We start from the raw sequence: 23,337 nt of genomic DNA on the forward strand, positions 1-23,337 counted from the left end.
CCTCCCTCCCCCCCTCCCTCCCTCCCTCCCTTCCTCCCTCCCTCCCTTCCTTTTTCTTTCTTTTGTCTTTATTTCATCTAGCTACCTTGTGATATTGAGGATTATACGCAAGGCCTTGTGCAGGCTAGGCAAGTACTTTGACTCAGATATCCACAGAAGCCCTGGATAATTTTAAATGCTTTACCCATTTTCCAAGCAGAGCTCTTCGTTCTTCAAACACCTACAGCAAACAGAAGAAAATAGGGTCATTTTGGGCATCATGACTCAAGACACCCACTATAAACAAAACCGTTAAAGGATTGGTGAGTAGGGATTTACCGCCTCAACCGAGTATGAAGAGACAGGTTGTGTTTCTGAGAGGGCACTTATTTATTTATTAAAAGGCCTTGTACTCTCTAGGTAGGCCAAGGATGACCTTGAACTTCTTCCTGTCTCCACTTCCAGAGTGCTTGGATTACAGAAGGTGCCACCACTTCTGGTTCACGCAGACCTGGGGCTGTGAGCAGGCCGGGCAAGCACTCTACCACTGAGTACACTCCCAGCCCACTTTACTTTCTTTTAACCTAGGCAAGGCCTCTCTTCTTAGTTTCTGTACATGGCATAATTCACAGGAAAGAAGTAACCTGTTCTCCCTTCTCACTTTCCTCCTACCCTCCTTCCATTTTTTTCTTTTTTTCTTTTAGACAGGGTCTCTCTCTATAGACCAGGTTGGCCCGGACCTCAACTTACAGCCCAAACTGGCCCAACCAACCTGATCTTCCTATCTCTGTCTCCCAAGAACTGGGGTTACAAGTGTGTACCACCAAGACTCACCGAGAAATTGCCCTTTAAGAGAAATGAAGTAGGAAGGGAGAAAGGAGTTGTAAAGAGTATTCGGGTCTCAAGTTTGGAAGGTCATAAACTGACACAGACAAATAAGAACATGGAGCTCCTGGAATTTTTTTCAATATTAATCATATACGAATTTGTAAAATACATGAATGAGCAGTCCTGTTTCTTCCTGTGTGTGTGTGTGTGTGTGTGTGTGTGTGTGTATGTATAGGTCAAAGGTCAACAACATCACCTATCTTCCCCTAATCTCTCTCTAACTTATTTTTTGAGACAGGGCCTCTCACTGAACCTGGAGCTCATCAGTTTGGCTAAACTGGCTGGCCAGTGAGCCCTGGGTATCCAATTATCTCTGCCTCCTGGGCATTGAGATATAAATGCATGCTACTGTGTGCAACTTTCTTTGCAGGCTCTGGGCATCGAACTCAGGTCTCCATGCTTGCCAAACAAGCACTTTACTAACCAAGTCATCTCTCCAGTCCTGCTTTTGTCCTCAGTGTATACATACATATATGAACATTATAAAATTAGTAATTTCTGTATGTGTGCCTCTGGGCTTACAACTTTGTGTCGGCATAGGTTTGCTCTTATACACTATTTGGGTTAGAAACCATGTCCTACGCATTTGACACATCCGAGCAGAGTGCTGGTATAGCATATTGCAAGTACCCGAGACAGTACATTCCAATGGATGTGATGGATGGCCTTATGGGTGTTACAGAACAGTGTGAGTAAAAGTATAGGTTGATATTTTTCTGAGCCCCAGAGCATATGTGGATCTGAGCATACGAAGAGAAGACCAACATGGGTATATCTGGCAGAGGAGGAGTTATACAGAAAGGAAGAGAGAATAATGAACATATGTGACTGTGTCTCCCACGCCAACACAGACACGCTCTGTCAGCTTTCAAATGGGGACCAATGTTACCGCTCTCGAGCAGTCCTGCAGGGACGTTCCAGCTAGGAGAGGCTGTGCAGACCTCGCTCCTTCCTCACTGTGGAGGATGAGAAGTTGGCTTCATGCTGCCAGCAGACCAACCTTTGCTCTCTCAGACCCTCACATTCTGGTCATCAAAGGCATATTGAAATGGGGGCTGAAAGATCAGCTTCAAAGCTCTCCTGTGCGAGGAATCTCACACCCCACATGAAGATACTTCTTGCATATTAGAGAAGGATAAAAAGGACTCTTACCTCTTCCCACCCCAATCACTGCCGCCGGGATGCTATGATCCCATAATAATGACAACAGAGAAATTCAGGATTGCACATGCAAATAGAAGAGAACATAGGAAACACAGAAGAGACAAAACTAAATCTGGATTCAATATTTCTGGAGCTCCTCCTCTAGCAATACCTGCACAAGCCAAGCCGCCCATGCTGATGCAATTCTGATGCCCAGGGCCCTTCCCCTTTCTGCTCTACTCATGCCCCACAGCGGCTGAAGAATATCTGGGTTTTGTGTTTTGTTGTTTGAGACAGGGTTTCTCTATGTAGCCCTGGCTAACCTGGAACTCACTATGTAGACCAAGCTGGCTTCAAACTCACAGAAATCTGCCTCCCTCTGCCTCCCGAGTACTGGGATTAAAGGCGTGCGCCACCACCGCCCGGCTCACAGTAAATAAATCTTAAAAAACAAATATAACATTGGCCCCAGCTAAAGACAGGGACAGGCCACTGCCAAGGCAGAGGCCCTGTATAAAAAAAAAAAAAACCAAAACCAAAACAAAACCAAAACAAAGAAAGAAAGAAAAGGGAAGGATGGGGAAAAGAAAGGGAGGGAGGGACCCTGGTACTGAACTAACTTAGCTTAACTCTGCCCATGGTTTTTCACTATAATATGGTCTTCTCCATCCTGGCTGGAACTTACTATATAGCCTAAATGGCTGGAACTGATGCTTCCCCTGCCTCAGCATCCTGAGTGCTAGGATTATAGGTGGATCCTACCACCCCTACAGCCCTAAATCCTTGTAGAACGTCTGCCAGTGCTCTGCCTGGTGTGGGAAGAAGACTGGGTCTTGACATCATCAATAAGTTTTCAAAAGGGGGTCTGGCTGCACCATCACAGTGTTCCCTGAAGGTGTGGCTCATGGTAACATTGATGGGAGATGCATAGTCCACAGAAAGTATCAGGAAAGGAACGAGGTGGGAAGTGGGTTCTGTCATGCAGCAGGCTAAAGCAAACACAATGTCCAAGCCAGACCTGGTGGTACAGGCTTATCATCACAGCTACTCAGGAGGCTGAGGCAGGAGGATCACAAGTTCAAGACCTGTCTAGGTTACAGAGTGAGTTTAAATCAGTTTAGGAAATTTTATGAGACTGTGTCTTAGAAAGTAAAAAAGGAGGATTAGAGACACAGCACAGCGGCAGTGTGTTTCCTAAGAATCTGAGAGGCCCTGGGTTTGAGCACAAGCAGTGAAAGGAAAAGGAAAAACCAACATCTATTCAGACTCCAAGCAATCCCAGGCATTCACAGACAAGGCATTCACCAAGGAGAAACTGATCACAGAAGAGAGGAGGAGAGGGGGTGGGGGACAATGAGCAAATATAACAGTCTCCCCTGCTTCACACATCCTGACTCAAAGTCAAGGGGACTCCAATCTGGCTGAGTCTGCCCTTAATACATTACATATATAAACAAATTATACATATAATTTATAATTATAGCTTATAAGGAAAACTATATAATATATATAATTTGGGGCAAATCATTTTGCCGTCAGTCCTCATTTGGATCTGCATTCTTACGTTCCCTAAACTAGAGTGAATTTTCACTCCAAAGACGTGCAATCAGGACCTTCATTTTCCAGGAGCTGGAAACCAGACTATCTCTTTGAAATGGCAATACTAAAATGGCTCTTCTCTCGCAGACGGCTGCAGTCTGTTTATATCACAGTTTACCCGCAGCCTGCTGTTAAAGTCAAAATCCCTTGGTTGTTATTTTAGTCTGTTGACGCCGCAATTACATATTTCCTCGGGTGACATCACTGCAGCGGAGGAGGGAGCGACTTTGGAAATCCTAAATTATGATCGATGGATGGCAACGAGGTGCCGCCTCCCAGAACGTCCTTTTTTTACAGGCACTGTGGGATGCGTGGGAATCACGCACCAAAGCAATGGGGATGCGCACTTTTCATGTTTGTAAATTATACATATTTAAGGTGTGCCAACACGATGTTTTGGGATGCATATACAACAGCGAAATAATCGCTAGAGTCAAGGCAATTATCCTGCCCATCCCTGTCCATGGCTAACTTTGCGTGTGGGGGAATGCGAGCCTTCTAATTACAACACTGGCTGGCAACATAGGTACTATTACAACACTCTCCCCTAGGAACCCTCAGTGCCCAAATTACTCTGTAATCTGCTGCATTTGCCCACCTTGATGATGCTTTTATTTTTTTAAAGTAATCTAAATTTGAATTTAGTCTCTCAGCTGAAAACCTGCTGTGAAGTTAGAACCCTGAGTCTCTTATTTTAGGCTGGCTTGGCTATTATGTATTTTACGTTCTGCCACAGAACAGGGGAAAGACAAAAATTAAAAGACAAAATGGAGGGCTGGAGATGTAGCTCACTAGACTGCTTACTTAGCTTGCATGATGCCCTGGGTTCAACCTCCAGCCTCTTATAAATGGGGCTTAGAGCCACAGGCCTATAACTCTTGAACTAGGGAGGTAAATTCAGGAGGATTAGAAGGATGGAGTTATTTGTGGTTTCCTACTGCGTTCAAGGCCAATTGGGCCTACATGATACCCTGTCCCCAAAGAAGGTGGGTGCTGAAGAGATGGCACAGTGATTAGGATCATGTGCTGCTCTCACGTGGAATGTGGGGTTCATTTCCCAGCACCCCAGTAGGGTTGGGCACAACTGTAACTCCAGGTCTGGGGACTCTGATGACTTCTGGGCTTCATGGCCAACTGTGTATGTGTTCTCTCTCTCTCTCTCTCTCTCTCTCTCTCTCTCTCTCTCTCTCTCTCTCTCTCTCTTTCTCTCTCCCCTCCCCCCTACACACTAAAAATAAAATATTTTTTAAAAAATAGAAGCTCACAATGGCATATATTTTAAAAAATTCATTTGAAACAAGAAGATGACTAAATAATATTTTTGAATATGGGAGTTATGAATGATGAGTATTTTCTCTAAAAAATTTCATTAAATGTGACAAAAGCCATTAAAGAACAAGGATAAAACCATGCCACGTTCGTTATTTTGTATTGATCCTTTCTAGAACTGAGGGGTTTATTTAGTATCCATTGGGAGGCAGCTGGTTGACAGCCAGGAGCCCAAAGAAGCTGCCTTGGCCAAGGTCATGACCTTGGAGGGGAGAGCATCTGGTCACTGGAGGAGGGCAGTGTCAACTATAATGGCCAGGCCTCCCTGAGATCACGACAGTTGGTGTCCTACGGGGACAGTGGAGCCGTCATGGAGACTGCACTGCAGCTCCCCTTCCTCCTTGTCCCCAAGTCTACACCCTTCCCTTCTGTATTAGAGTGCTCCAGAGGAACAGAACTTGTGTGTGTCTGTCTGTACAGGATTTATTAGAGTGGTTTACAGGCTGTGGTCCAGCTAGTCCAACAATGACTGTCTAACAACGGAAGGTCCAAGAATCCAGTAGTCATTCCGTCCACAAGGCTAGATGTCTCAGCTGGGCTCTCATGCCAGTGAAGAAAAGGACTTGCTAGCAAGAACAAGAGGGCAGAAAGAGCAAGCTTCCTTCTGTGTCCTTTATGTTATTCTGGCTAGCACCAGATTAGATAGATGATGGATCTTCCCATCTTTAATGATTTAACTAAGAAAAAATACCTCGCATGTGTTCCCAGCCACTTGAGTTTTAGTTAATTCCAGATGTAGTCAAGTTGAGAAGCAAGAACAGCCATCACACTTTCTCTCCTCTTCTTTAGGGTTAATTCCTAGATGCTCATCTCAAAACCTGCTTCTCAAGGCCGGAGATGAACATCAGTGGGAGAGCCCTTGGTTCACGTGTACAAGGCCCTGAGCTCAGTTCCTAGGATTGCCAAAATAAAGGATCTTCCTCTATTGCCCCACCCACAACAAGAACTCGGGTGCTTTGGGGACTATGAAGATACTTTTTTTAAGAGTTTTAATTTGGGGGGCTGGAGAGATGGCTCAGTGGTTAAGAGCATTGTCTGCTCTTCCAAAGGTCCTGAGTTCAATTCCCAGCAACCACATGGTGGCTCACAACCATCTGTAATGGGGTCTGGTGTCCTCTTCTGGCCTGCAAGCATACACACAGACAGAATATTGTATACATAATAAATAAATACATATTAAAAAAAGAGTTTTAATTTTGATTTTAATTATGATTGTGTGTAGGTATGTGCATGTGACTGCAAATGCTCCAAGAAGCCAAAAGTATCAGATCTCCCTGGAGCTGGAGGTATAGAAAGTTATGAGCCACCCCATGTGGGTGCTAGGAATTGAACTATGATCTTCTGCAAGAGTAATATGTGCTCTTAACTGTGGAGCCATCTCTCCAGCCACAAGCACTGGCTGGTGTGGAACTCACTATGTAGATCAGATTGGTCTTGAACTCACAGACGTTACCCTGCCTCTGCCTCTGAGATCCAGGATTTAAAGGACATACCACCATGCCTGGCTTAAGATACACTTTCTTCACAGTGGCCAAATTGGTAGAGACTTTCCTGGAAAACTTTCTGAAAATCAAGACATTCAGCAACTTGGTATTTCAACTCAAGTCACTTTTCCACACATGTGCAAAACCTTCACAATTCAAAAAGAAAACAGATTTCCAAATCTGACACTGAAGTTGGAGGGATAAACTGTGATATAAACTGTCGGAGAGCTACGAGCATCACAACAGGTGCTCGATAAATAATTGTTGTGCAGTAAGAAAAAAATTTCCATACGTTCATTCAGCACTATGGGGCCAGGCTCCATCTGCTTCTTCCTATCCTTTTGTTCCCGAGGCCTCCTTTCTTCCCTCTCTCTCCCGTCTTGGGTCATTTTTTTTTTTTTAAGATCTTTTCCCTTTTAGCTTTTCTCCACTTTATTTCCCAGGATTCCAATCTCTTACGCAACCCTCTTCCCTTTACTCCTGCTCCACATTAGAGAAGGAGAAAGTTCCTAGTTCTAAGATGAGCCAGGATTAACTATGGGCTTTGCCAAGAGGGATCAACACTTCATTAGGATTGCAGGAACAATGGCCCAACTCCAGCCAAGGAAGGAGCTAGAAGGGCCCAAAGATAAAAGTCAATGGGTAGCTCCAGAAGGGCTCAATTGATGAAACACGTGGTTGCAAATACGATGACCTCAACTGCACCCCCCAGAACTCACACTGGAAAAAACAAAACAACACCACACCACCAACAACAACAAAAAAAACACACACAAGGAGTTCTGTTGTGTTTAAACCCCAGCCCCGGAGAGTCAGAGATAAGGGGATCCCTGAGGCTCAGCCTGCCTCGCCTGCTTGGTATGAGAGACCCTGTCTCAAAAAACAAGTTAGAGCCAGGCGATGATGGCCCACGCCTTTAATCCAAGCACTCAGGAGGCAGAGGCAGGCGGATCTCTGTGCGTTTGAGGCCAGCCTGGACTACAAGAGCTAGTTGCAGGACAGGCTCCAAAGCTACCGAGAAATCTTGTCTTGAAAAACCAAAACCAAAACAAACAAAAACAAAACAAACAAAACAAACTAACAAACAAAAACCAAGGTAAAGCATACCTGAGGAATAAGAACTGAAGTCCTTTGGACTCCACATATATGCATGCACATGTACACCTGTAGTTGCACAGACGCAAGTGCACACACATGCACACACACACACACACACAGAACAGCGAGAGGACTGGATTTGTGTTCTGGAAGCCACACCCAGACCTGTGTCTTCAGAGAGTGGGGGAAGGAGAACACGTCAGTCCGGAGGAGCTGTAGTTGAATGGAAAAGCTAGAAACAGCAATAAGAGCAAAGAGGAGGCAGGAAGCAGTGCGGTGATGAGGGCCACTGTGGACTTCACCCGGCTGGCCTCAAGTGCCAGGGAGTAGAGACAGGGCTGGAAGCTGGGAGGTTGGCTGGGGGTCAGGACCTGAAGGGACCTCAGGAATGTGTGGGGGATTGGAATTTGCTCTTTGGAGTAAATCCCATTTTCAGTCTCACCTAATAGGATTGGTATTTAGAAAGATCTCTCTGGAGCCTTAATAGAGGAAAAGTAAGTGGGCGGGCGCAGTGACAACAGCCAGGGAGTTACTGTACTGTGCCTGGCAAGGGTGGCGGCAGGAAGGGACCTGAGAACATGGAGCTGGGTTGACTAGATCTAGAGAGAAGACTCAGAGACCCAGAGAACAAATGGGACACGGGGGCAACGGTGTGTAGGGATCTAATACTCCACGGCTTCCCTATCCTAAGAGTCTGGGCATGCTGAGAAGGGAAGGCACCGAGCACTCCTCACGTGGGCCTGCTTTCCAAGTTACACTGCAGGAAGGCAGCCTAGAGGGAGGACTTTATGGTCACTGTTCACTATGAAGATTAGATTCCCTGTGTTCATTGGTCTTCAGCTGCCAAGAAAACCACCGTGTGCTAGGCATGTATCTGGGTGATGGGCATCACTCAGCTGGCCGAGGTCAACCAGGAGAGAGTCAGTGTTTAGGCTTGATACGGAATGCTCACGCTGACAGCTCTGCTGTGATTGGAAGTTCTTTGTCCCTGCCCAGATCCCTGTGTCCCTTACTGTGAGATAGTACTGCCTTTTGTTCCACCCGCAACAGGCTCGCTTATTAGCCTGTAAATTGGAGTGAAGAATCCAATCCCACACCTGGCAGGGAAAGGGGAGACTTTTATGGCCTCGTGATGGTATAAAGTGGAGTTTCTCACCTGGAGGAAGGACTGGCGTGGAGAGGGAAGATAGTGAGGTCAGTTTTACACAATGAAACTGATTGTGTTTCGTTGCCAAGCGGGTGTGGTCCTGATGCTCAGGGACTGATCAGAGTTCTGCAACTCACAGAAGCAGGAATACAATACCCCAGAGCTCCGCCATTCCCACACCCCGGCCACTTGCTGCAATTTCTTACCGGGTGTATTTTCCTTGTGTCTCCCCAGAATTAAACTGGGAAATAGACCTCTCAGGAGAACACCAGTACCACCGAGTACTCGGCTGAAATGTATATATTCACTAAATGGATAAACTAAAAGTTTACCCAGAAACCCGGGGATTGGTTTTCGGGGGAAGCCCTCCTAGACATCTTTCATCCCCTCCCTCAAATTCTGTTGGCGCCAAGAAGGACCAGTGATGGGGAAAAAGAAGACACACCTAGGATAGATAATGCAGGAAAGAACAATGACTTTTCCCTTGGGCAGAACTCTGATCTATTTCTAGTCTTGTCCACACACAAAGACACAAATAAAGTTGTTTTGTCTTTTGTTCCAAGACTGTACCATCTTCAACAATTTGTGCTCATATTCTGATTATCAGGACTTTACCTCCCCCCCCCCCCAGGACCCAAATAATAAAATACTCTGACTGCTCACCTGGTCATTCAGAAGTTGATGGTTCAGGGGTGTCCAGGTGCTCATCTTTGTCTGCATTTTGGAGCCATCAGTGCTTTTTGGAGGTGCAAAGGCCATCATGAAAGGATCTGGTATTCTTCCATCAGAAAGACTACACCTATCAGAAGAAACGAATTATAGAACCTTCTGAAAACTAAAAAAAGAAAAAGAAAAAAAATACAACTTTTTTTTTGTATGTTGAAAGAGGGTATGAGTGGGGAGAATATTTACCAAGAGTCTTGCTTATATCAAAGACTTTATACGTATGTTCAGTACAAGTTTACAATGAGCTGGTGGAGCAATTGTGAGTTTTAGCTACTTAGACCATTGAAAAAAAAATGAGGCTCACTGAGGTTACCCACCCTGCCCAAGATCATATAGATGGTGAGTTGTACAGGGATCAGACCACTGAATCATGGATGTTCGGAGTCATTCTTAGCTCAGAACGAAGTTTATTGGCCAGAAAGAGGAAATGCTTCAAATTTAGTCACAGTGCAACATAAAACACACCCTTAGCTAGGCAGTGGTGATGTATACCTTTAATCCCAGCACTCAGGAGGCAGAGGCAAGAGGATCTCTGAGTTGGAGGTCAGGCTGGCCTACAGAGCTCGTTCTAGGACAGCCAGGGCTACACAGAGAAACCTGTACGGAAAAACTAAAACAAACGACAATAAAACAAACAAACAAAAAACCCACATCCTTCATCCCAGCTTTTGGGAGGCAGTAGTAGGGGGATTCTTTTGAATTTAAGGCCACATTGTTCTTCACAGAGAGTTCCAGGCCAGCTATGGCTACCCTATGAGATCCTATCTCAAAACAGACACCTAATTTTTGTCTTTGTGAAGTTAGCTCTCCTTCTCTACTCTTAGCAGGGAGGTAAAAGAGTTCCAGTCTAATACGCACTCAAGGGGTAAACTGATGTAGTGGGCAAGGCCACGCCTTTAGAGATGGACAGATGTGTTTACTGGGGGAAATCTGCTGTTTTTAGTTATCTGGTATACAGTCTACCTACTTTTAATTAAGGTACGTTAATTTCCTTGAGGAATTATTTTCCTCACTGGTGTGCAGTTTGCTGGCTGGTTGGCTGACTTTAGAGGTGTGCAGTTGCTGGTTTTTTTTTTTTTATTCATTTGGGGGCCACCAGTAGTCCCTTCCTTGACAACAGATGGTGACTGGACCAAGTCACAGATGGGCTTGCCCTTTTCTGCATGAGGTGGTCACTGAGGGTAACATTAGCGACCTGAGCAGACTGCAGTGCCGTGCCTGCTCTTCTGCCTCCCAGAAGCGACCTGCCCTTTTCCTCTTCTTCATTTGTTAGTTGTTTCTGCTTTTGCAACCTTTTTATAAAATTAACCTTGTGCAGTTTGTGTTTAATACTGGTTCTGCAATTTAAAAACAATTCTTAGATTTACTTATTTTATTGGGTGTGTTTTGCTGGCATGTGTGTGTGTGTCTAGTGCCTGAGGAGGTCAGAAGAGGGCACTGGATCCTTCGGAACTGGTGTCATGGATAGTTGTGAACCATCATGTGGGTGCTGGGAATTGAACCTGGCTCCTCTACAAAAGCACCAAGCACCCTAACTTCTCTCCAGTTTTTGTTTTGCTTTGTTGTTTGTTTTTTTTTCGAGACAGAGTTTCTCTGTAGCTTTGAAGCCCTTCCTGGAACTAGCTCCTGGAGACCAGGCTGACCTAGAACTCACAGAGATCCGCTTTGCCTCTCCCTCCCTTGTGCTGGGATTAAAGGTGTGAGCTGCCACCACCTGGCTCTTGCACAGTTTTTTTTTTTTGTGTTACATTAATGAACATTTATTTACTGGTATTGGGGACAAGGTTGATCTTTCCTCATAATGAGACTCCACAATAGAATGCAGGGATTTTAAGTAGAATAGTCTTATATTACAAACAAGAAAATTTGAATGTATGGGGCTGGGAAGATAATCCAATCGGTAAAGGGCTTGCTATACACACACGAGGAGCAGTACTGATGGAAAGGTCATGCACTGAGCCCCAAACCTAGCACTAATGGTGGGCTGACAACACCAGAGCTCACTAGCGAGGCAGTCTAAGCCAAAGGGTGTGCTCTGGGCTTAGTGAGTGACACCGTCTTCAAAATAATGTCTTGCACAGTTTTTTAAATCCTATGTATGTGTACCTCCAAAATGATACTTGGAAAAGAGGAAAAGGTCTTGACAAGGTGGCTGATGGACAGGTGGGCTCTTCTCGGCTCCTAATATTTAATTATCTAAGTCACTCCAGTTTTCACTAGGTTTCAAAAGGCACAGGAAATGGTTTCCTTGCAGCATCGTTGACTAGCAGCCAGAAATACAGGTGCAGGTGAGCAGGCAAACAATAGATATAAAACACCTCCACCAAGCTCAGATCCGCCCTGGTAAAAATCGTACACTGCTTGTTTTTATCTTGAGACAGGGACTTGGTATAAAGTTCAGGCTGCCTTCAAATCAAGATCCCCACCTCCTCTATCTTCCCAGGGCTGGGATTACTGATATTTGTCACCGAGCCCAGCATCGCCCGCCCAGCCTTTTTACGACAGCAGCTCTTAAAACCTGAAGCCTCCTACAGGGCAGGCAGTTATAGAAAGATCAAATCAAACTAAAAAATAAATAAGTAAAAAAATAAAACCTGAAGCCTCTGAGCTAAAGGCAATGAGTCTCCTTCCTAGAGAAAATCACAGGAAGCTAAGATTCTGCTTCCCCCGGGTTAAAAAAAACCTCTGCATTAAGCTGAGAAGCTCCCTTGCTTCCCAGTGTGTGTGGCAAGCCATTCGTTGTAATCTGGGTACAGTTTCTGAATGAAGATAAGATAGATTTGCTCAGAGACACCCTCAGGGCCTGCAAAGCTGTTTTCTTCCCGCTGGTTCCTTGGATCTGAAAACCGCTTCTGATTAGACTTTCTGCAGAGCAACTGTAGTTTCCAGGGGGTGGGCCTGGCCAGGAGGCACAGACCTCGGTGACGGTTGTACAGAAGCGAGCCAAAGGAGGTGTCTTGCCCCGTCTTTTGTGATTATCCTTTTTCAATTTTCCTCTCCCCCTCCACCCCTGAAGACGAACAGTATACATAGTTTGTATGCACACACAAGTTCAAAGAATAGACCACTGGCTACCACTCAAGAGACAGAGGTTTTCCCACAACACACACAAGAAAGGATGGACCCTGTGTCTACCAGGAGAAAGCAGACCGGTTGTCTCATCCTCTTCCAGAGACACAAGTCGCTGGTGCTTTCGTTGACCTCTTTGCCTTTTAACGACAGCCTGTCATTATACTTCACGTTCCTTGGGATAAAACTGTAGATAGTAGGCCAGGACCCCCATCCCCTAGATACGGCTCCAAGCTCTGTTTAACGGCCAAGCAGCAGTCCCAGGAGTCATGCTCTAAGATCTGGTCTAGCCTTCTAAATCTCCTGTTCACACCGTTATACAATAACTCAACAACTCAACAAAGGCCCTATTCCAGGCAGGCCTCCAAACGGCTTACGTAGCCAAGGATGGCCTTAAATGTCTCATCCTCTTGCCTCCACATCCCAAGCTCTGGATAACAAGTGTGCACCACACACCTGACTTATGCAGTGCTGGTTTCAAGCATGCTAGATGAGCCCTCTAACCCATGGAACTGTAGTCCGAGCCCTGAGATTTGTTTTGTTTTATTTCACCTTGCTTTTGTTTTTGTTATGTGACAGAGTCTCGATTCACATCCCTGGTTGACCTGGAACTTGCTATGTAGACCAAGTTGGCCTCAAATTCACAAAGATTCACCTGCCTCTCCCTCCCCTATGGTAGGATTAAAGGCCTGTGCTACCACACCCAATAGTTTTTGCTTGTTTGTTTTTTAAGGAGCAGTCAGTGAAGTCACTGTTTAACTAAACAACAACAACAACAACAAAAAAAAAAAAAACCCTGTGAATCTCACTAATGGCTGTGGGACCCCAACTCCTGAACATGAAATCTGGGTCGGCTCACTGGAACTGTTTCAGCCTTCCTCTGTCTTTTCCTGTACTCTGTCCAGATCCACTGACAGCCTGACCGCTGTAAGGACGGTAGCATGAAACCCTTCTGGGCTTGTGTGTTCTTCTGACACTGCGAATCTCCATTCCAATCGCTGAGGTACATAAAAGATCTTCAATACGTATTTGTTACTCAACGGAAGGAAGAAATGTCATGGTGGAGAAGGGGGGTGGGGGCAGTGTGAGGATTAAACCTTGTGAGATTGCACGCCAAAACTCAGAGCATAATGGACCGGGCACAGAGAAAATACTCAAGACCGTCAGGGTTTCCTTTGGAGGCTACAATGAAGACGAGGATTGAGTTTCTCTGCTAACACATAATTCACCCACAGTACACTGTAATGTTGCCAGGCGCGGGGAATTTCACACACTCCCAGGAAATAGAGGAGGGGTAGGTTTAAATGCGAATTCACCTTATATCCAACCAGTTAAAAACCGAGTAAGCGCTGTAATGCATGCCTTTTAAAGCTAATGTTTGACCTGCACGTAATTGGTGGTTGTTAATTTCATAGGTGTGGAGCAACCACTGAAACTGCAGCAGCCTGCAATCCCAAGAGCCCCGGAAAGGCTTGTGGGAAGTTAGGGAGCTCTCTCCGAATCTCCATCTTTTTCCTGCCCTGCCCTCTGCTCTCACCTCAGCTGCCGGCCTCCTTCTTCAAGCCTCTGGCTCTGGGGTTGCCATCGCTGCGCTAGGGCAGCTTTCTTTGCTTCCTTCCAGCCCCCACCTCACTGCTCCCAGCAGTCCAATCACCATCTATAAATCCTGTCGCTGGCATCCGGGGTCTCTTAGGCAACAATGTGTGGTCTCTTGATTGGCCAGGGCATCCAAGGAGGGCTGGCTCCAAAATTGGGCACGGAGATAAAAAAAAGAGAAAGTGTGGCTGTAGGGTGAGTGGGAGGAGCTGTCACGTCTTGATAGAATGCTGGCAGGAAAATGTATCCAATCCTGAAACCAGCAACCTTGAAAAATGTTCCTTAAAGGCTTGCCACGGTTGTATTCCAAAACAGCCCTTCCCTACGGAGCATGCCCAGTTATGTTACTCTGGTCAGTCGGGAGCTCTGAAACGCAAACCTCGGCGTGACAGGTTTTAAGACTGCCCAGAAGGTGGAAGAGGATTGGAAGAAATAAGAATTTGCAACGGGTTGGATGGCAGAAAAGCACCTGCAGAGGAAAAGGGAGTCGTGGATGAACTGCCCCAAGCCGAGTGACAGACACACCAGGGAACCAGCAGATGGCATGCCGTTGTAAGAATAACTCTGAATTTGGGTTTTTAAAATCCAGTCACATTTAATTAGTTAAATGCACTGAGCACCCACCTTGTAGTGAGAACCAGAGAATGCAAGGATTAAAAAAAAGAAAGAAAGAAAGAAATATGAAGCTGGGCGTGGTGGCTCAAGCCTGCAATCCTAGCACTCAGAAGATAGAGAGGCAAAAGGATCAGGGGTCCTAGGACAGCTTTGGCTACAAAGGGAGTTCGAGACCAGCCTGAGCTCCAAACCCCTGTCTAAAACACAGGAGAAATCTAATGAGAGAAACTGAGCAGGGAAATGTGCAAATGACGAAGGTAAAGCTCAAGGATCTCGTAGCTGTGATTGTAAGTTCTGGAGAATTTCAGGAAGTTCAAAATTCCATGCCTGCAGCCACAGTGCAAGGCAATTTTGATGAGCATCGACTAACCAAAAATGAACCCCAGAACCAAAAACAAAAATAACAATTTTCCACACTGCCTTTCTTGCTGAAACAATGGACTCTCCTACAACTTAAGCAGTCCTACAAACCCTACATGCTTCATCATTTTTGTTTCTAATAGTGTAGTTTTAAATTTACGTTTATTTATTTGTGTGTGTCGTTGTCATGTGGGCATGTGTGTGCCATGTGTGGGGGTCAGGGAACAACTTTCGGGAATCTATTGTGCCCATCATGTAGGTCCAGGGCTCAGAATTGGTGGCAAATGCCTTTACCCTATCAGCCATCATGGCACCCTATGGTTCATAACTTCTAAATCGTCAGCATTTGCGTGTCTCCAATTTAAATGGAAAGAGAAAAGTGGGTCTCACGGAGGTCCGTGCTTTGCCTAAGTTAACAATGGATCAGTAAGTGACCAAACTGAAATTAGAACCTCGGTTGTCTGGATTCCAAGCTAGTGGTTTTTTTACCAAATGACCAGCTTGTATGTAAATGAATAAACAAAGCCTTTGGGGATGTGAGGGGGTGGCCTGGGGGAGGCAGGTAGAGATGTCATACTAAATTACCATGCATTACCAGTTAACATTTATGACTTCAAAAACGGGTTAATCCAGAAAAGGACCAGTTTTAACAATGCCTAGGTGGCTGAGTCTCTCTGTGAAGTTCCCGCTTGTTAAAAGCTTTCTATTAGTGGTTACGACATGGAAGGAAGAGGGTGATGAGACACAGGCAGCATCTCGAGTTATCCCTGTGGGATCTGAATGTTTGTATTCCTGATAGACGATCCCTTTCTCTGCTCTACACAGCGCCTTCTGGGTCTCCTGTCCTACAATTTCTCCATCTTGACTGCTCCCCCAAAGGGGAATGAGTCACCCCATGCCTACTGTGTTCCTTGTGAGTCACCCCATTCCCACTGTGTTCTGAGGGAGCATGCATACATAGCCCAGTGTCTGATATATTGACATTACTTTTGTGTGGAACGTATCAGACACAAAAGCTTAGAGACTTTCATAATACCTGTATCTCCAAAAGACATTTCAAAATGTTACTGTTGGCTCTCTGTGTGTGTGTGTGTGTGTGTATGACTGTGTATGTTTACCAGACACGTAGTAGCTTTTTCTGCATACAGATCCCATTGTCTTCCCTATGTCTAGAAAGCCATTCGTCACCTTGCTACGGAATGAATGTGCAGCCATCTTGTTCCTTTTTGATATTTTCATGTGTTACTCTTATAAGGAATGTATTCTTGCCGCTTTTAAAAAGACACACTGCCACTTACATGTATTGTAGTCTCATTCTCTGCTAAGTATTGCATTTAAGGGACTCAGTCAAATTGATACATTTGCGATTGTGTCTGTGTCGTTCCCACCTCCCGGTGTGAGCAGTAGTGTGGCCTGTGTCTGCTTCTACAGGATGATGTGTCCATTGACTAGGAAAGCTCCTGGGGAGCACATTTCCGGTGCTTTAGCTATGGGGCCGGGCAATACATAAAGCCGGCACAAGGTTTCCCCCATACGCTACCTGCTTCTTTACTCACGCTCATCGAGTGACACCACTGGCTCCCCACGACACCCCGACTTGCCTGGAATGGCCCTAAGAGTCAGTGTTACTGTCCTGAAATGTGACTACATAAGTGTCAATAAGGAATAAGGAAACCGTTGTGGCCCTAAGAGTCAGTGTTACTGTCCTGAAATGTGACTACATAAGTGTCAATAAGGAATAAGGAAACCGTTGTTTCCGGTTTCATTTATCATGCTGGTTCATCAAGGCCACCTCCTGATGTGAGACTATGTCGGAGCACAAGACTTCAGTATTCACTATGTCATTTAAGAATCTTTTAAAGATTATTATATATGTCTCTCTGTCTCACTTTGTGTGTGTGTGTGTGTACCTATAGGCCAGAGGTCAACCACAGGTATGTTCATCGGTTGCTCTTCACCTTGTTTTTTTGAGACAAATCTCTCACTGGACTGGGGATTCACCGAATAGGCTAGACCGAGTGACCAGCTAGACCCAGGATTCTCTCTGTCTCTGCTTCCCCAGCACTGGGATCACACGTGCCTGCTATCAGGATTCAATTTTGGGAGGTTGGGGTGTGTGTGTGGCTCAGGTTCTTCTGTTTGTACAGCAAGCGCTTTACCAACAGAACTATCCCTCTAGCCCATATGTTACCATCGTTACCATCGTAACCGTTTGTGAGCATACAGGTCAGTAGGGCTAAGCACACTCCCTTGCAACAGGACCAGTTTGCTGACAGTCCTGTGAGCTACCAAGAGAACAATGATGCCATGAACTCTAAGTTGAAGATGGACAAAAAGAAAGAAAGGCAAAGAGAAAACAATCGCGATTGATTAGACCCAGACACTTTCATTAAAACGCTGTGTGGCTTTAAAATAAGACACCAAACCCCTCTGAGCGTTCTTCTCCCCTGTTGGGGAAAAAAAAATGCATTTAGATGACCTTTAAAGAATCTTTCCGCTCTCAAGTCGTGCATGTAGCAAACGAAGAGGGAAGCCTTTTCTAAAGGGAAGATGAGGCATGCCGCCAGTAAGCATAAGCTCCATCTGTTTATAAGGTCTTGTTGGAGAGGACGCACAACGTGCACCTGCTTCGCGGGTCAGTGTGCAGCGTTGCAACAGGCCGGGTGCCCCTTGCTACTTGTACACGGTCCTACCCTCCGCCACGGGTGATCGCTCCCAGACGGATCCCCGAGATCCCGAAATTGACACACTGGTTCTCAGAGCAGGTGTTGGAGGACCCGCACCGAGAGCTTGGCTAGGGAGGGCTTTGCAAGGAGGAGCCGGCACAGGCACATTTCAGATGAACGCCTCCAGCGCTGGGAACCACTAAGCCGACGCGGCAGCTCAAGGCGTCACCATCACCTAGGACGCCAAGCAGAGAACGACGACGCGCGGGTCAGCCCCGCACAGCCAGGCTCCGGCTGGGAGACTTGGTGCAGCGCGCATGCGCGGCACGTGCGCGCGCACCTCCCTCCCCGGGCCGCGCGCCCCGACGCTCGCCAAGGCTCGGCGCGCCGGCGGTCCTCAGCCGCTCGGGGGACCTGAGAGACGCGCGGCCGCCTGCGGGGCCAGCGGTGCAGCCCGGGAGAAGCCGGAGGCCGCCGGGGAGGTGAGTCCCGGGGCCGACGCTTCCTCCGCAGCCGGGAGGACGGGAGGGGAGCGGAGCGTGCAGAAAGCGTTGAGGCGCCCGCCCTAGCCCGGCCGCCCCTCGTCAGGCGGCGCTCGCCGCTCGCGTCGCGGCCGAACAAAAGCCCGAGGCCGGCGCTGCTGAGGCGGGCGCGGAGCGACGGCTGGCGAGGTGCCGGGCCCGAGAGGGGTCGGGGTGGGCGGCGCGGAGTTCGGGGCCGCAGCCGTGCCGGGTAGGGATGCCCCGGGAAGGTGGCGGGGCCGGTACGTCCCGCCCGCGCCGGGCAACCTGTGCGAGTGTGGACGCGGAGGGTCCCCCGCGCCGGCCGCCTGCAGGGAACGAGGCCGGCCCGAGCCGGTTTCTGCGCTCGGCGACGCGGGGGCGTGGGCGGGAGGACGATGCGCCAGGCTCTGGCGCCGCTGCTTGCTTGCTTCCCAGCAGCCCCCGGCCGACCCCTGCCACCCAACGCCCAAAAGTTGTCCCCGTGCTGCCCATCACTTTGCAAAGTCGGCGGCTCCCTTCTCCGCGCACTCCCCGGCTGCCCCGGTGGTGGTGACTCGGGGTCGCCGGATTTGCCCTGGGATGCCACAGCTGGATGATGAGCAGTTGGTGGCCTCTGGAATAAAGGCTCTGAGATGAGGGTGACGTTAAGACTGTAAACATCCCATAGGCGTCTTCTATCTTGGGACTCTAGGAGGTAGGCTTCCTCAAGGGAAGAAAAGAGGGCTTTTTAACCCCCGTTTATCTTTTCTCCTCCCCTTTTCTTATCCTTTCCCTTCCCTTTTGTGGGTAGAAAAAGAACAAAAGCGCATGCCGTTAATTAGGCAGAAGAGACTTAAAGTTGAAAAATGCCAAGACCCGAGAGGTCTCCGGTTTTCGCCCGGTGTAAAGGAAACATGGGAATTTTTAGCATCCTTCTGAATTTCTTGGGCTGCTGAACAGACGCACCAGCTCAAAATCTCCCCGTAGAAAAGTCCTTTCAGTACATCTGGAATGTTTGTTGATGGGAATTGGGTTACTTTGTAAAGCCAGTTCATGAGAGCAAGGAAACAAAGACCCAGCTGGGCTTCAGGATGTGACCTCCCTCCTCAGCCTTCTTTGGTCCTCGGTGGTATGCTGGTGGCATAGTGGGCCAGAAGAGGACTGGATACACCCTGAGCTCTGTATTAAGAAGTCATGCATGATGGCTCACGCTGGTAATTCCAGCAATCGGGAACTGAAGCAGGAGGGTCACCGCAGCAAGCTCTAGGACAGAATAGCCTAGCTACATAGTGAACCCCTTTTCTCAGAAAGAAAGGTGGGGAGATCTCTAGACAATGCTTCCCATGCCAACTTGGAAACAAATCAATATCCTCTGCCCCCCTGGGAAACAGAACCCATTGACTTGAACTGTATCAAACCACAGACAACATAAGGTAAAAATATTCAGAGTTAAGGAGCCAATGAAAGAAGTGTAAATATTTGGAAGGATAAAAAGGAAGATACACTGTAACCCAGTTGCAGCAAATTCCATGCTTCGCTGGACTTAGTAAAACAATGTGTAGTGTTGCACTCTGCTCCCAAGTGCTTTGAAACTCTTAGGAAAATAGGTATTTTTTTAAATAAAGTCTATTATTCTATTTCATCCCCCCCCCCCAAATCTGGTGGTAGTGTGTGCCTCATCTCCTTGGAAGCTAACCAGTTTCCATTAATAATGATAAAAAAAAAGGGGGGGACTCTGGCGTCCTTGACCCTTTTATTCTTTCTCCATATTTCTTTGAACTTTATTTTCTGTTTTGGGTATTCAGGTTAATTTTTCTTGGGAGTTTCATGCTTGAGATATTTGAAGTAGAAAGGCTGAGAGAAACTTAATAGTGATGTGCACATTCTTTGTATAGTACAGCATGAAACCTTGATCATCTAAGATGAGTGGAGGTTTGTGTGTGTGTGTTTTGTTTTGTTTTTGGCTTACAAAAGATTGTTTCCCAGGTTTACCTCTGGGGTTTGGGAATCCACCCAACTTATGTTTTATATTAGTTTGTTGCTAAAACTCTGCAATAATTTTGTACATTAAACTTCTGAGTGTGAGATCAGGTGTGGTGGCGCACACCTTCATCCCTAGTGCTTGGAAGGCAGAGGCAGGAGCATCTCTGTGAGTTCAAGGCTAGCCTGGTTTCCATAGCAAGTTCCAGGACATCCAGGACTACATAAAGAGACCTTGTCTCCAACAAACAAACAAAAACCTGAGTATATTAGTATACTGATGCTTCTGTGGATGCTATTTTTCTGAGGAGTCAGGTGGTAGGCAACAGTTCTCAGGACATTGTTACCTTCTTTTTCACTCAGTAGAGGTTGCACAGATATAGTAAGATTCTGATGAAGGAAAATGAGTTTTCAGTGATGGTGTTTTCGTCAGGCTGGGTACAACAACTCTTCATTGGCTCCCAAAGACTTAGCTTGTGTCAGAAATGGACTTTCTTTCCTTTCCGGTTTATCATCCTGGGAACCACTGGCTTTGGTGAACCGAGGTAATGCACAGTAAATGAAGCTTCTGAAGACTGTAACTCAGGGAATGAGCTTAACACATTCCAGTCTCCCCCTAATTACGTCTCAGAATAATACTTTAGTCAAAGCTTATGAAGCATACGATCTTGTTAAGGGGGAAAACATGGGGACTTGCTGTTTCCTCACAGTTCAGTGTTTTTTTTGATGAACAGACTTTAATTGGAAAGGGAAGCTGGTTGGAATTTCACCTTTACTTATTTTACTTACCTTTTGCCAGAATCTGTCCATCTTCAGGAATGGGAATACAGCTTGGCTGGTAGTGCTTGACAGGCACCTGCAGGACTCTCGGTCCACTCTCTACTGGTCTACTGGGACGGGGGCCGGGGAAGCAAGCAAGCAGATCTGTCTTTGAACTTTCAGTTTTACAGATTATTTTTGAAAGATTCTTTCCTTCTCTTAGTTTCAGAATTTAGTAATTTGTAAATCTGATTGAAATTTGATGCCTACCATTCCTTTTGATTCTGCATCGAGAAGTACTTTTTGGTTTATTTCTTTAAGCAGTACCACTCAGCACATTAATAGATTAGAATACTTGTTGTAATTAGTAAATGGCAGAAAGAAATTTAAAAGTTAGAGAGGTAGGTGGTGGGCACTATGATGCACACCTGTAATCCCAGCAATTGAGAGAGAGAGGGGGGGAGGGGGGGAGTTGGATGATAACCTTGACTAGCCCTAGTCTAGAATGTTACCAAGCATTTACAGTCAATTTTCCAACTATTTTCTGTTGCTCTGTGGAGAGCATAGTGCATCTCTTGCCTTTCAGAAGTGCATGAACTGTCATGGCATTCATTTTTGCTTGGACCATGGAGCCCAAAACTGTTTACTCCCTCTGTTAGCTCAGTAGGCTCCTTTATTCTGCTGCAGGGCTATAGATTCCTGCCCACCCCAAAAATATGCTTCAAACAACTGTTAATTTAATGAGTTTCTGTATTTTGTCAAGCTCTTTTTGAGTTCATGATCACCTGTTTCCTGCAGGTCTGAAATTTCAGTTTAGAGCTTTTCCATGAATGAGCCTACCTTGAGAAAAATGGCACATTCTCATGATTCTGATTAGAAACAGGTATTTCAGAGGCTATGGAAATGGTTCTATCAGTAAAGTGCTTGCCTTGTATATATGAGGCCTGATCCCTGGAACATACATAAAAGAATTTCCCTCTGTAAGGTGCACGCATGTAATCCCAGCTCCAAAGACAGGTGGATTCTTGAGCCTGACTCTCCAGACAGCAGGGCTGAATCAGAGAGCCCTTGGAGAGAGACCTGGTTGTCTCAGCAAAATAGTGTGGGCGGTGCTGAGAAAGACACCGGAGATTGACCTCTAGTCCCCAAGTGCATGCCCCCATGTATAGGTAATCCACTGTTGGAGGGTGATGTGGCATGTATACAACGTACTTTAAAGTGCACACAGCATTTGATTGCGGTAACAGGGAACCTGAATTATTCGTGTTAAAAAACAAGTTTTGTTTTGTGGTGTGTGTTGTATGTGTGTGTGCATATGTGTGCTACAACATGCATGTGGAGATCATAGGATAACTTTTAAGAATTAGTTCACCCTGTCATATGGGTCCTGGGGATTTAACTCCTGTCAACCAGGCCCAGTGGCAAGTGCTTTTACCTGATGAGCTGAGCTATCTGCCTGACCTGAAAAATCCATTTAAATCATACTAAATTATCACTTTGCTTTTCCTACTACGTGCAGTAATACCAGTGGTGTATCTCTTGACTTGGTGCTTTAATTACCAGCCAATAAACTGTTCAAGTAGCATTTGTTCTTGTCTGCCAGTCAGTACACATTGGTAGATTTGAGGAATTACTTGCCTTATATACAAAATGTAAAATCAGGTCTTTCATAAAATTCCATAGAGCACTTATTATTTTTAAGTATGCCCCTCCCCTTTAAGATGATCTTAACCATGTAGCCCAGAGTGTTCTCCATTTAAAATCCTTTTACTGAGTTCTGGGATTATAAGTGTGAACAGCCACATCTAACTGAAATATCTGTGGGTTTTTTGTTTTTTGAATATATGCTTTTCTGACAGAAGTGAGTTATATATGCATAGTGTTTTCTTTACTGATATAAAAAACATCTTTGTGTTAGGTTGTATGTGGTGCCAGAGGCCTTTAATTCCAGTCCTAAGCACAGGCAGGTGGATTTCTGTGAATTCAAAGCTTGCTAGGGTTACATAGTGAGACCCTACCTCAAAAAAAAAAAGATTTTGTGTGTATGTGTGTTTACATGTGTGAGTATAAGAGTACTCATGTAGTGGTGCATGTGTGGCCGTCAGGATAACTTTGGATGTCAGTTTTTGCCCTCCATTGTTTAAGGCAGTCTTCTGCTTACTGTTGTATATTCCAGGCCAGCTGGCGCTCAGACTTCCAAGGAGTCTCCTTTCTCCTCCTATATGCCTCCCATCTCCCTGTAGGCATGCTAGGATTACAGATCTGTGCTATTGTATATTGTATGTGCTTTATGTGGGTTCTGGAAATTTAAGCTCAAATCTTCATGAAAAACAGGCACTTAAACTACTGAGCCATTTTGCCAGTCATAATTGTTTTGCTTATCATTGTTATGTTATTATGTCAGTAAATATAATTTA

At 46.0% G+C, this 23,337-nt stretch overlaps 2 protein-coding genes across 2 annotated transcripts in view; one reads left to right on the forward strand and one right to left on the reverse strand.

Annotated features, from left to right (window-relative positions):
• Positions 1 to 14,193, reverse strand: part of Fbxo16 (F-box protein 16) — a 47,753-nt gene extending 33,560 nt beyond the window's left edge. The window contains exons 1-3 of the mRNA XM_050152371.1: positions 14,000 to 14,193; positions 9,331 to 9,466; positions 185 to 220 (exon numbers count right to left, since the gene is read on the reverse strand). Of these exons, the coding sequence (XP_050008328.1) occupies positions 185 to 220; positions 9,331 to 9,429 (135 nt within the window). The 5' untranslated portion in view covers positions 9,430 to 9,466; positions 14,000 to 14,193. The remainder of the gene's footprint in view (positions 1 to 184; positions 221 to 9,330; positions 9,467 to 13,999) is intronic.
• A 3,859-nt stretch (positions 14,194 to 18,052) lies between these two features.
• Fzd3 (frizzled class receptor 3) overlaps positions 18,053 to 23,337 on the forward strand; it is a 74,846-nt gene continuing 69,561 nt past the window's right edge. The window contains exon 1 of the mRNA XM_050152350.1: positions 18,053 to 18,181. The gene's annotated coding sequence lies outside the window, so the exon portion shown is untranslated. The remainder of the gene's footprint in view (positions 18,182 to 23,337) is intronic.

Source organism: Alexandromys fortis, unplaced genomic scaffold (assembly GCF_014885135.2).
Source record: "Alexandromys fortis isolate MF-2015 unplaced genomic scaffold, M_Fortis_MF-2015_v1.1 scaffold_75, whole genome shotgun sequence".
NCBI classification, from domain to species: Eukaryota; Metazoa; Chordata; class Mammalia; order Rodentia; family Cricetidae; genus Alexandromys; species Alexandromys fortis.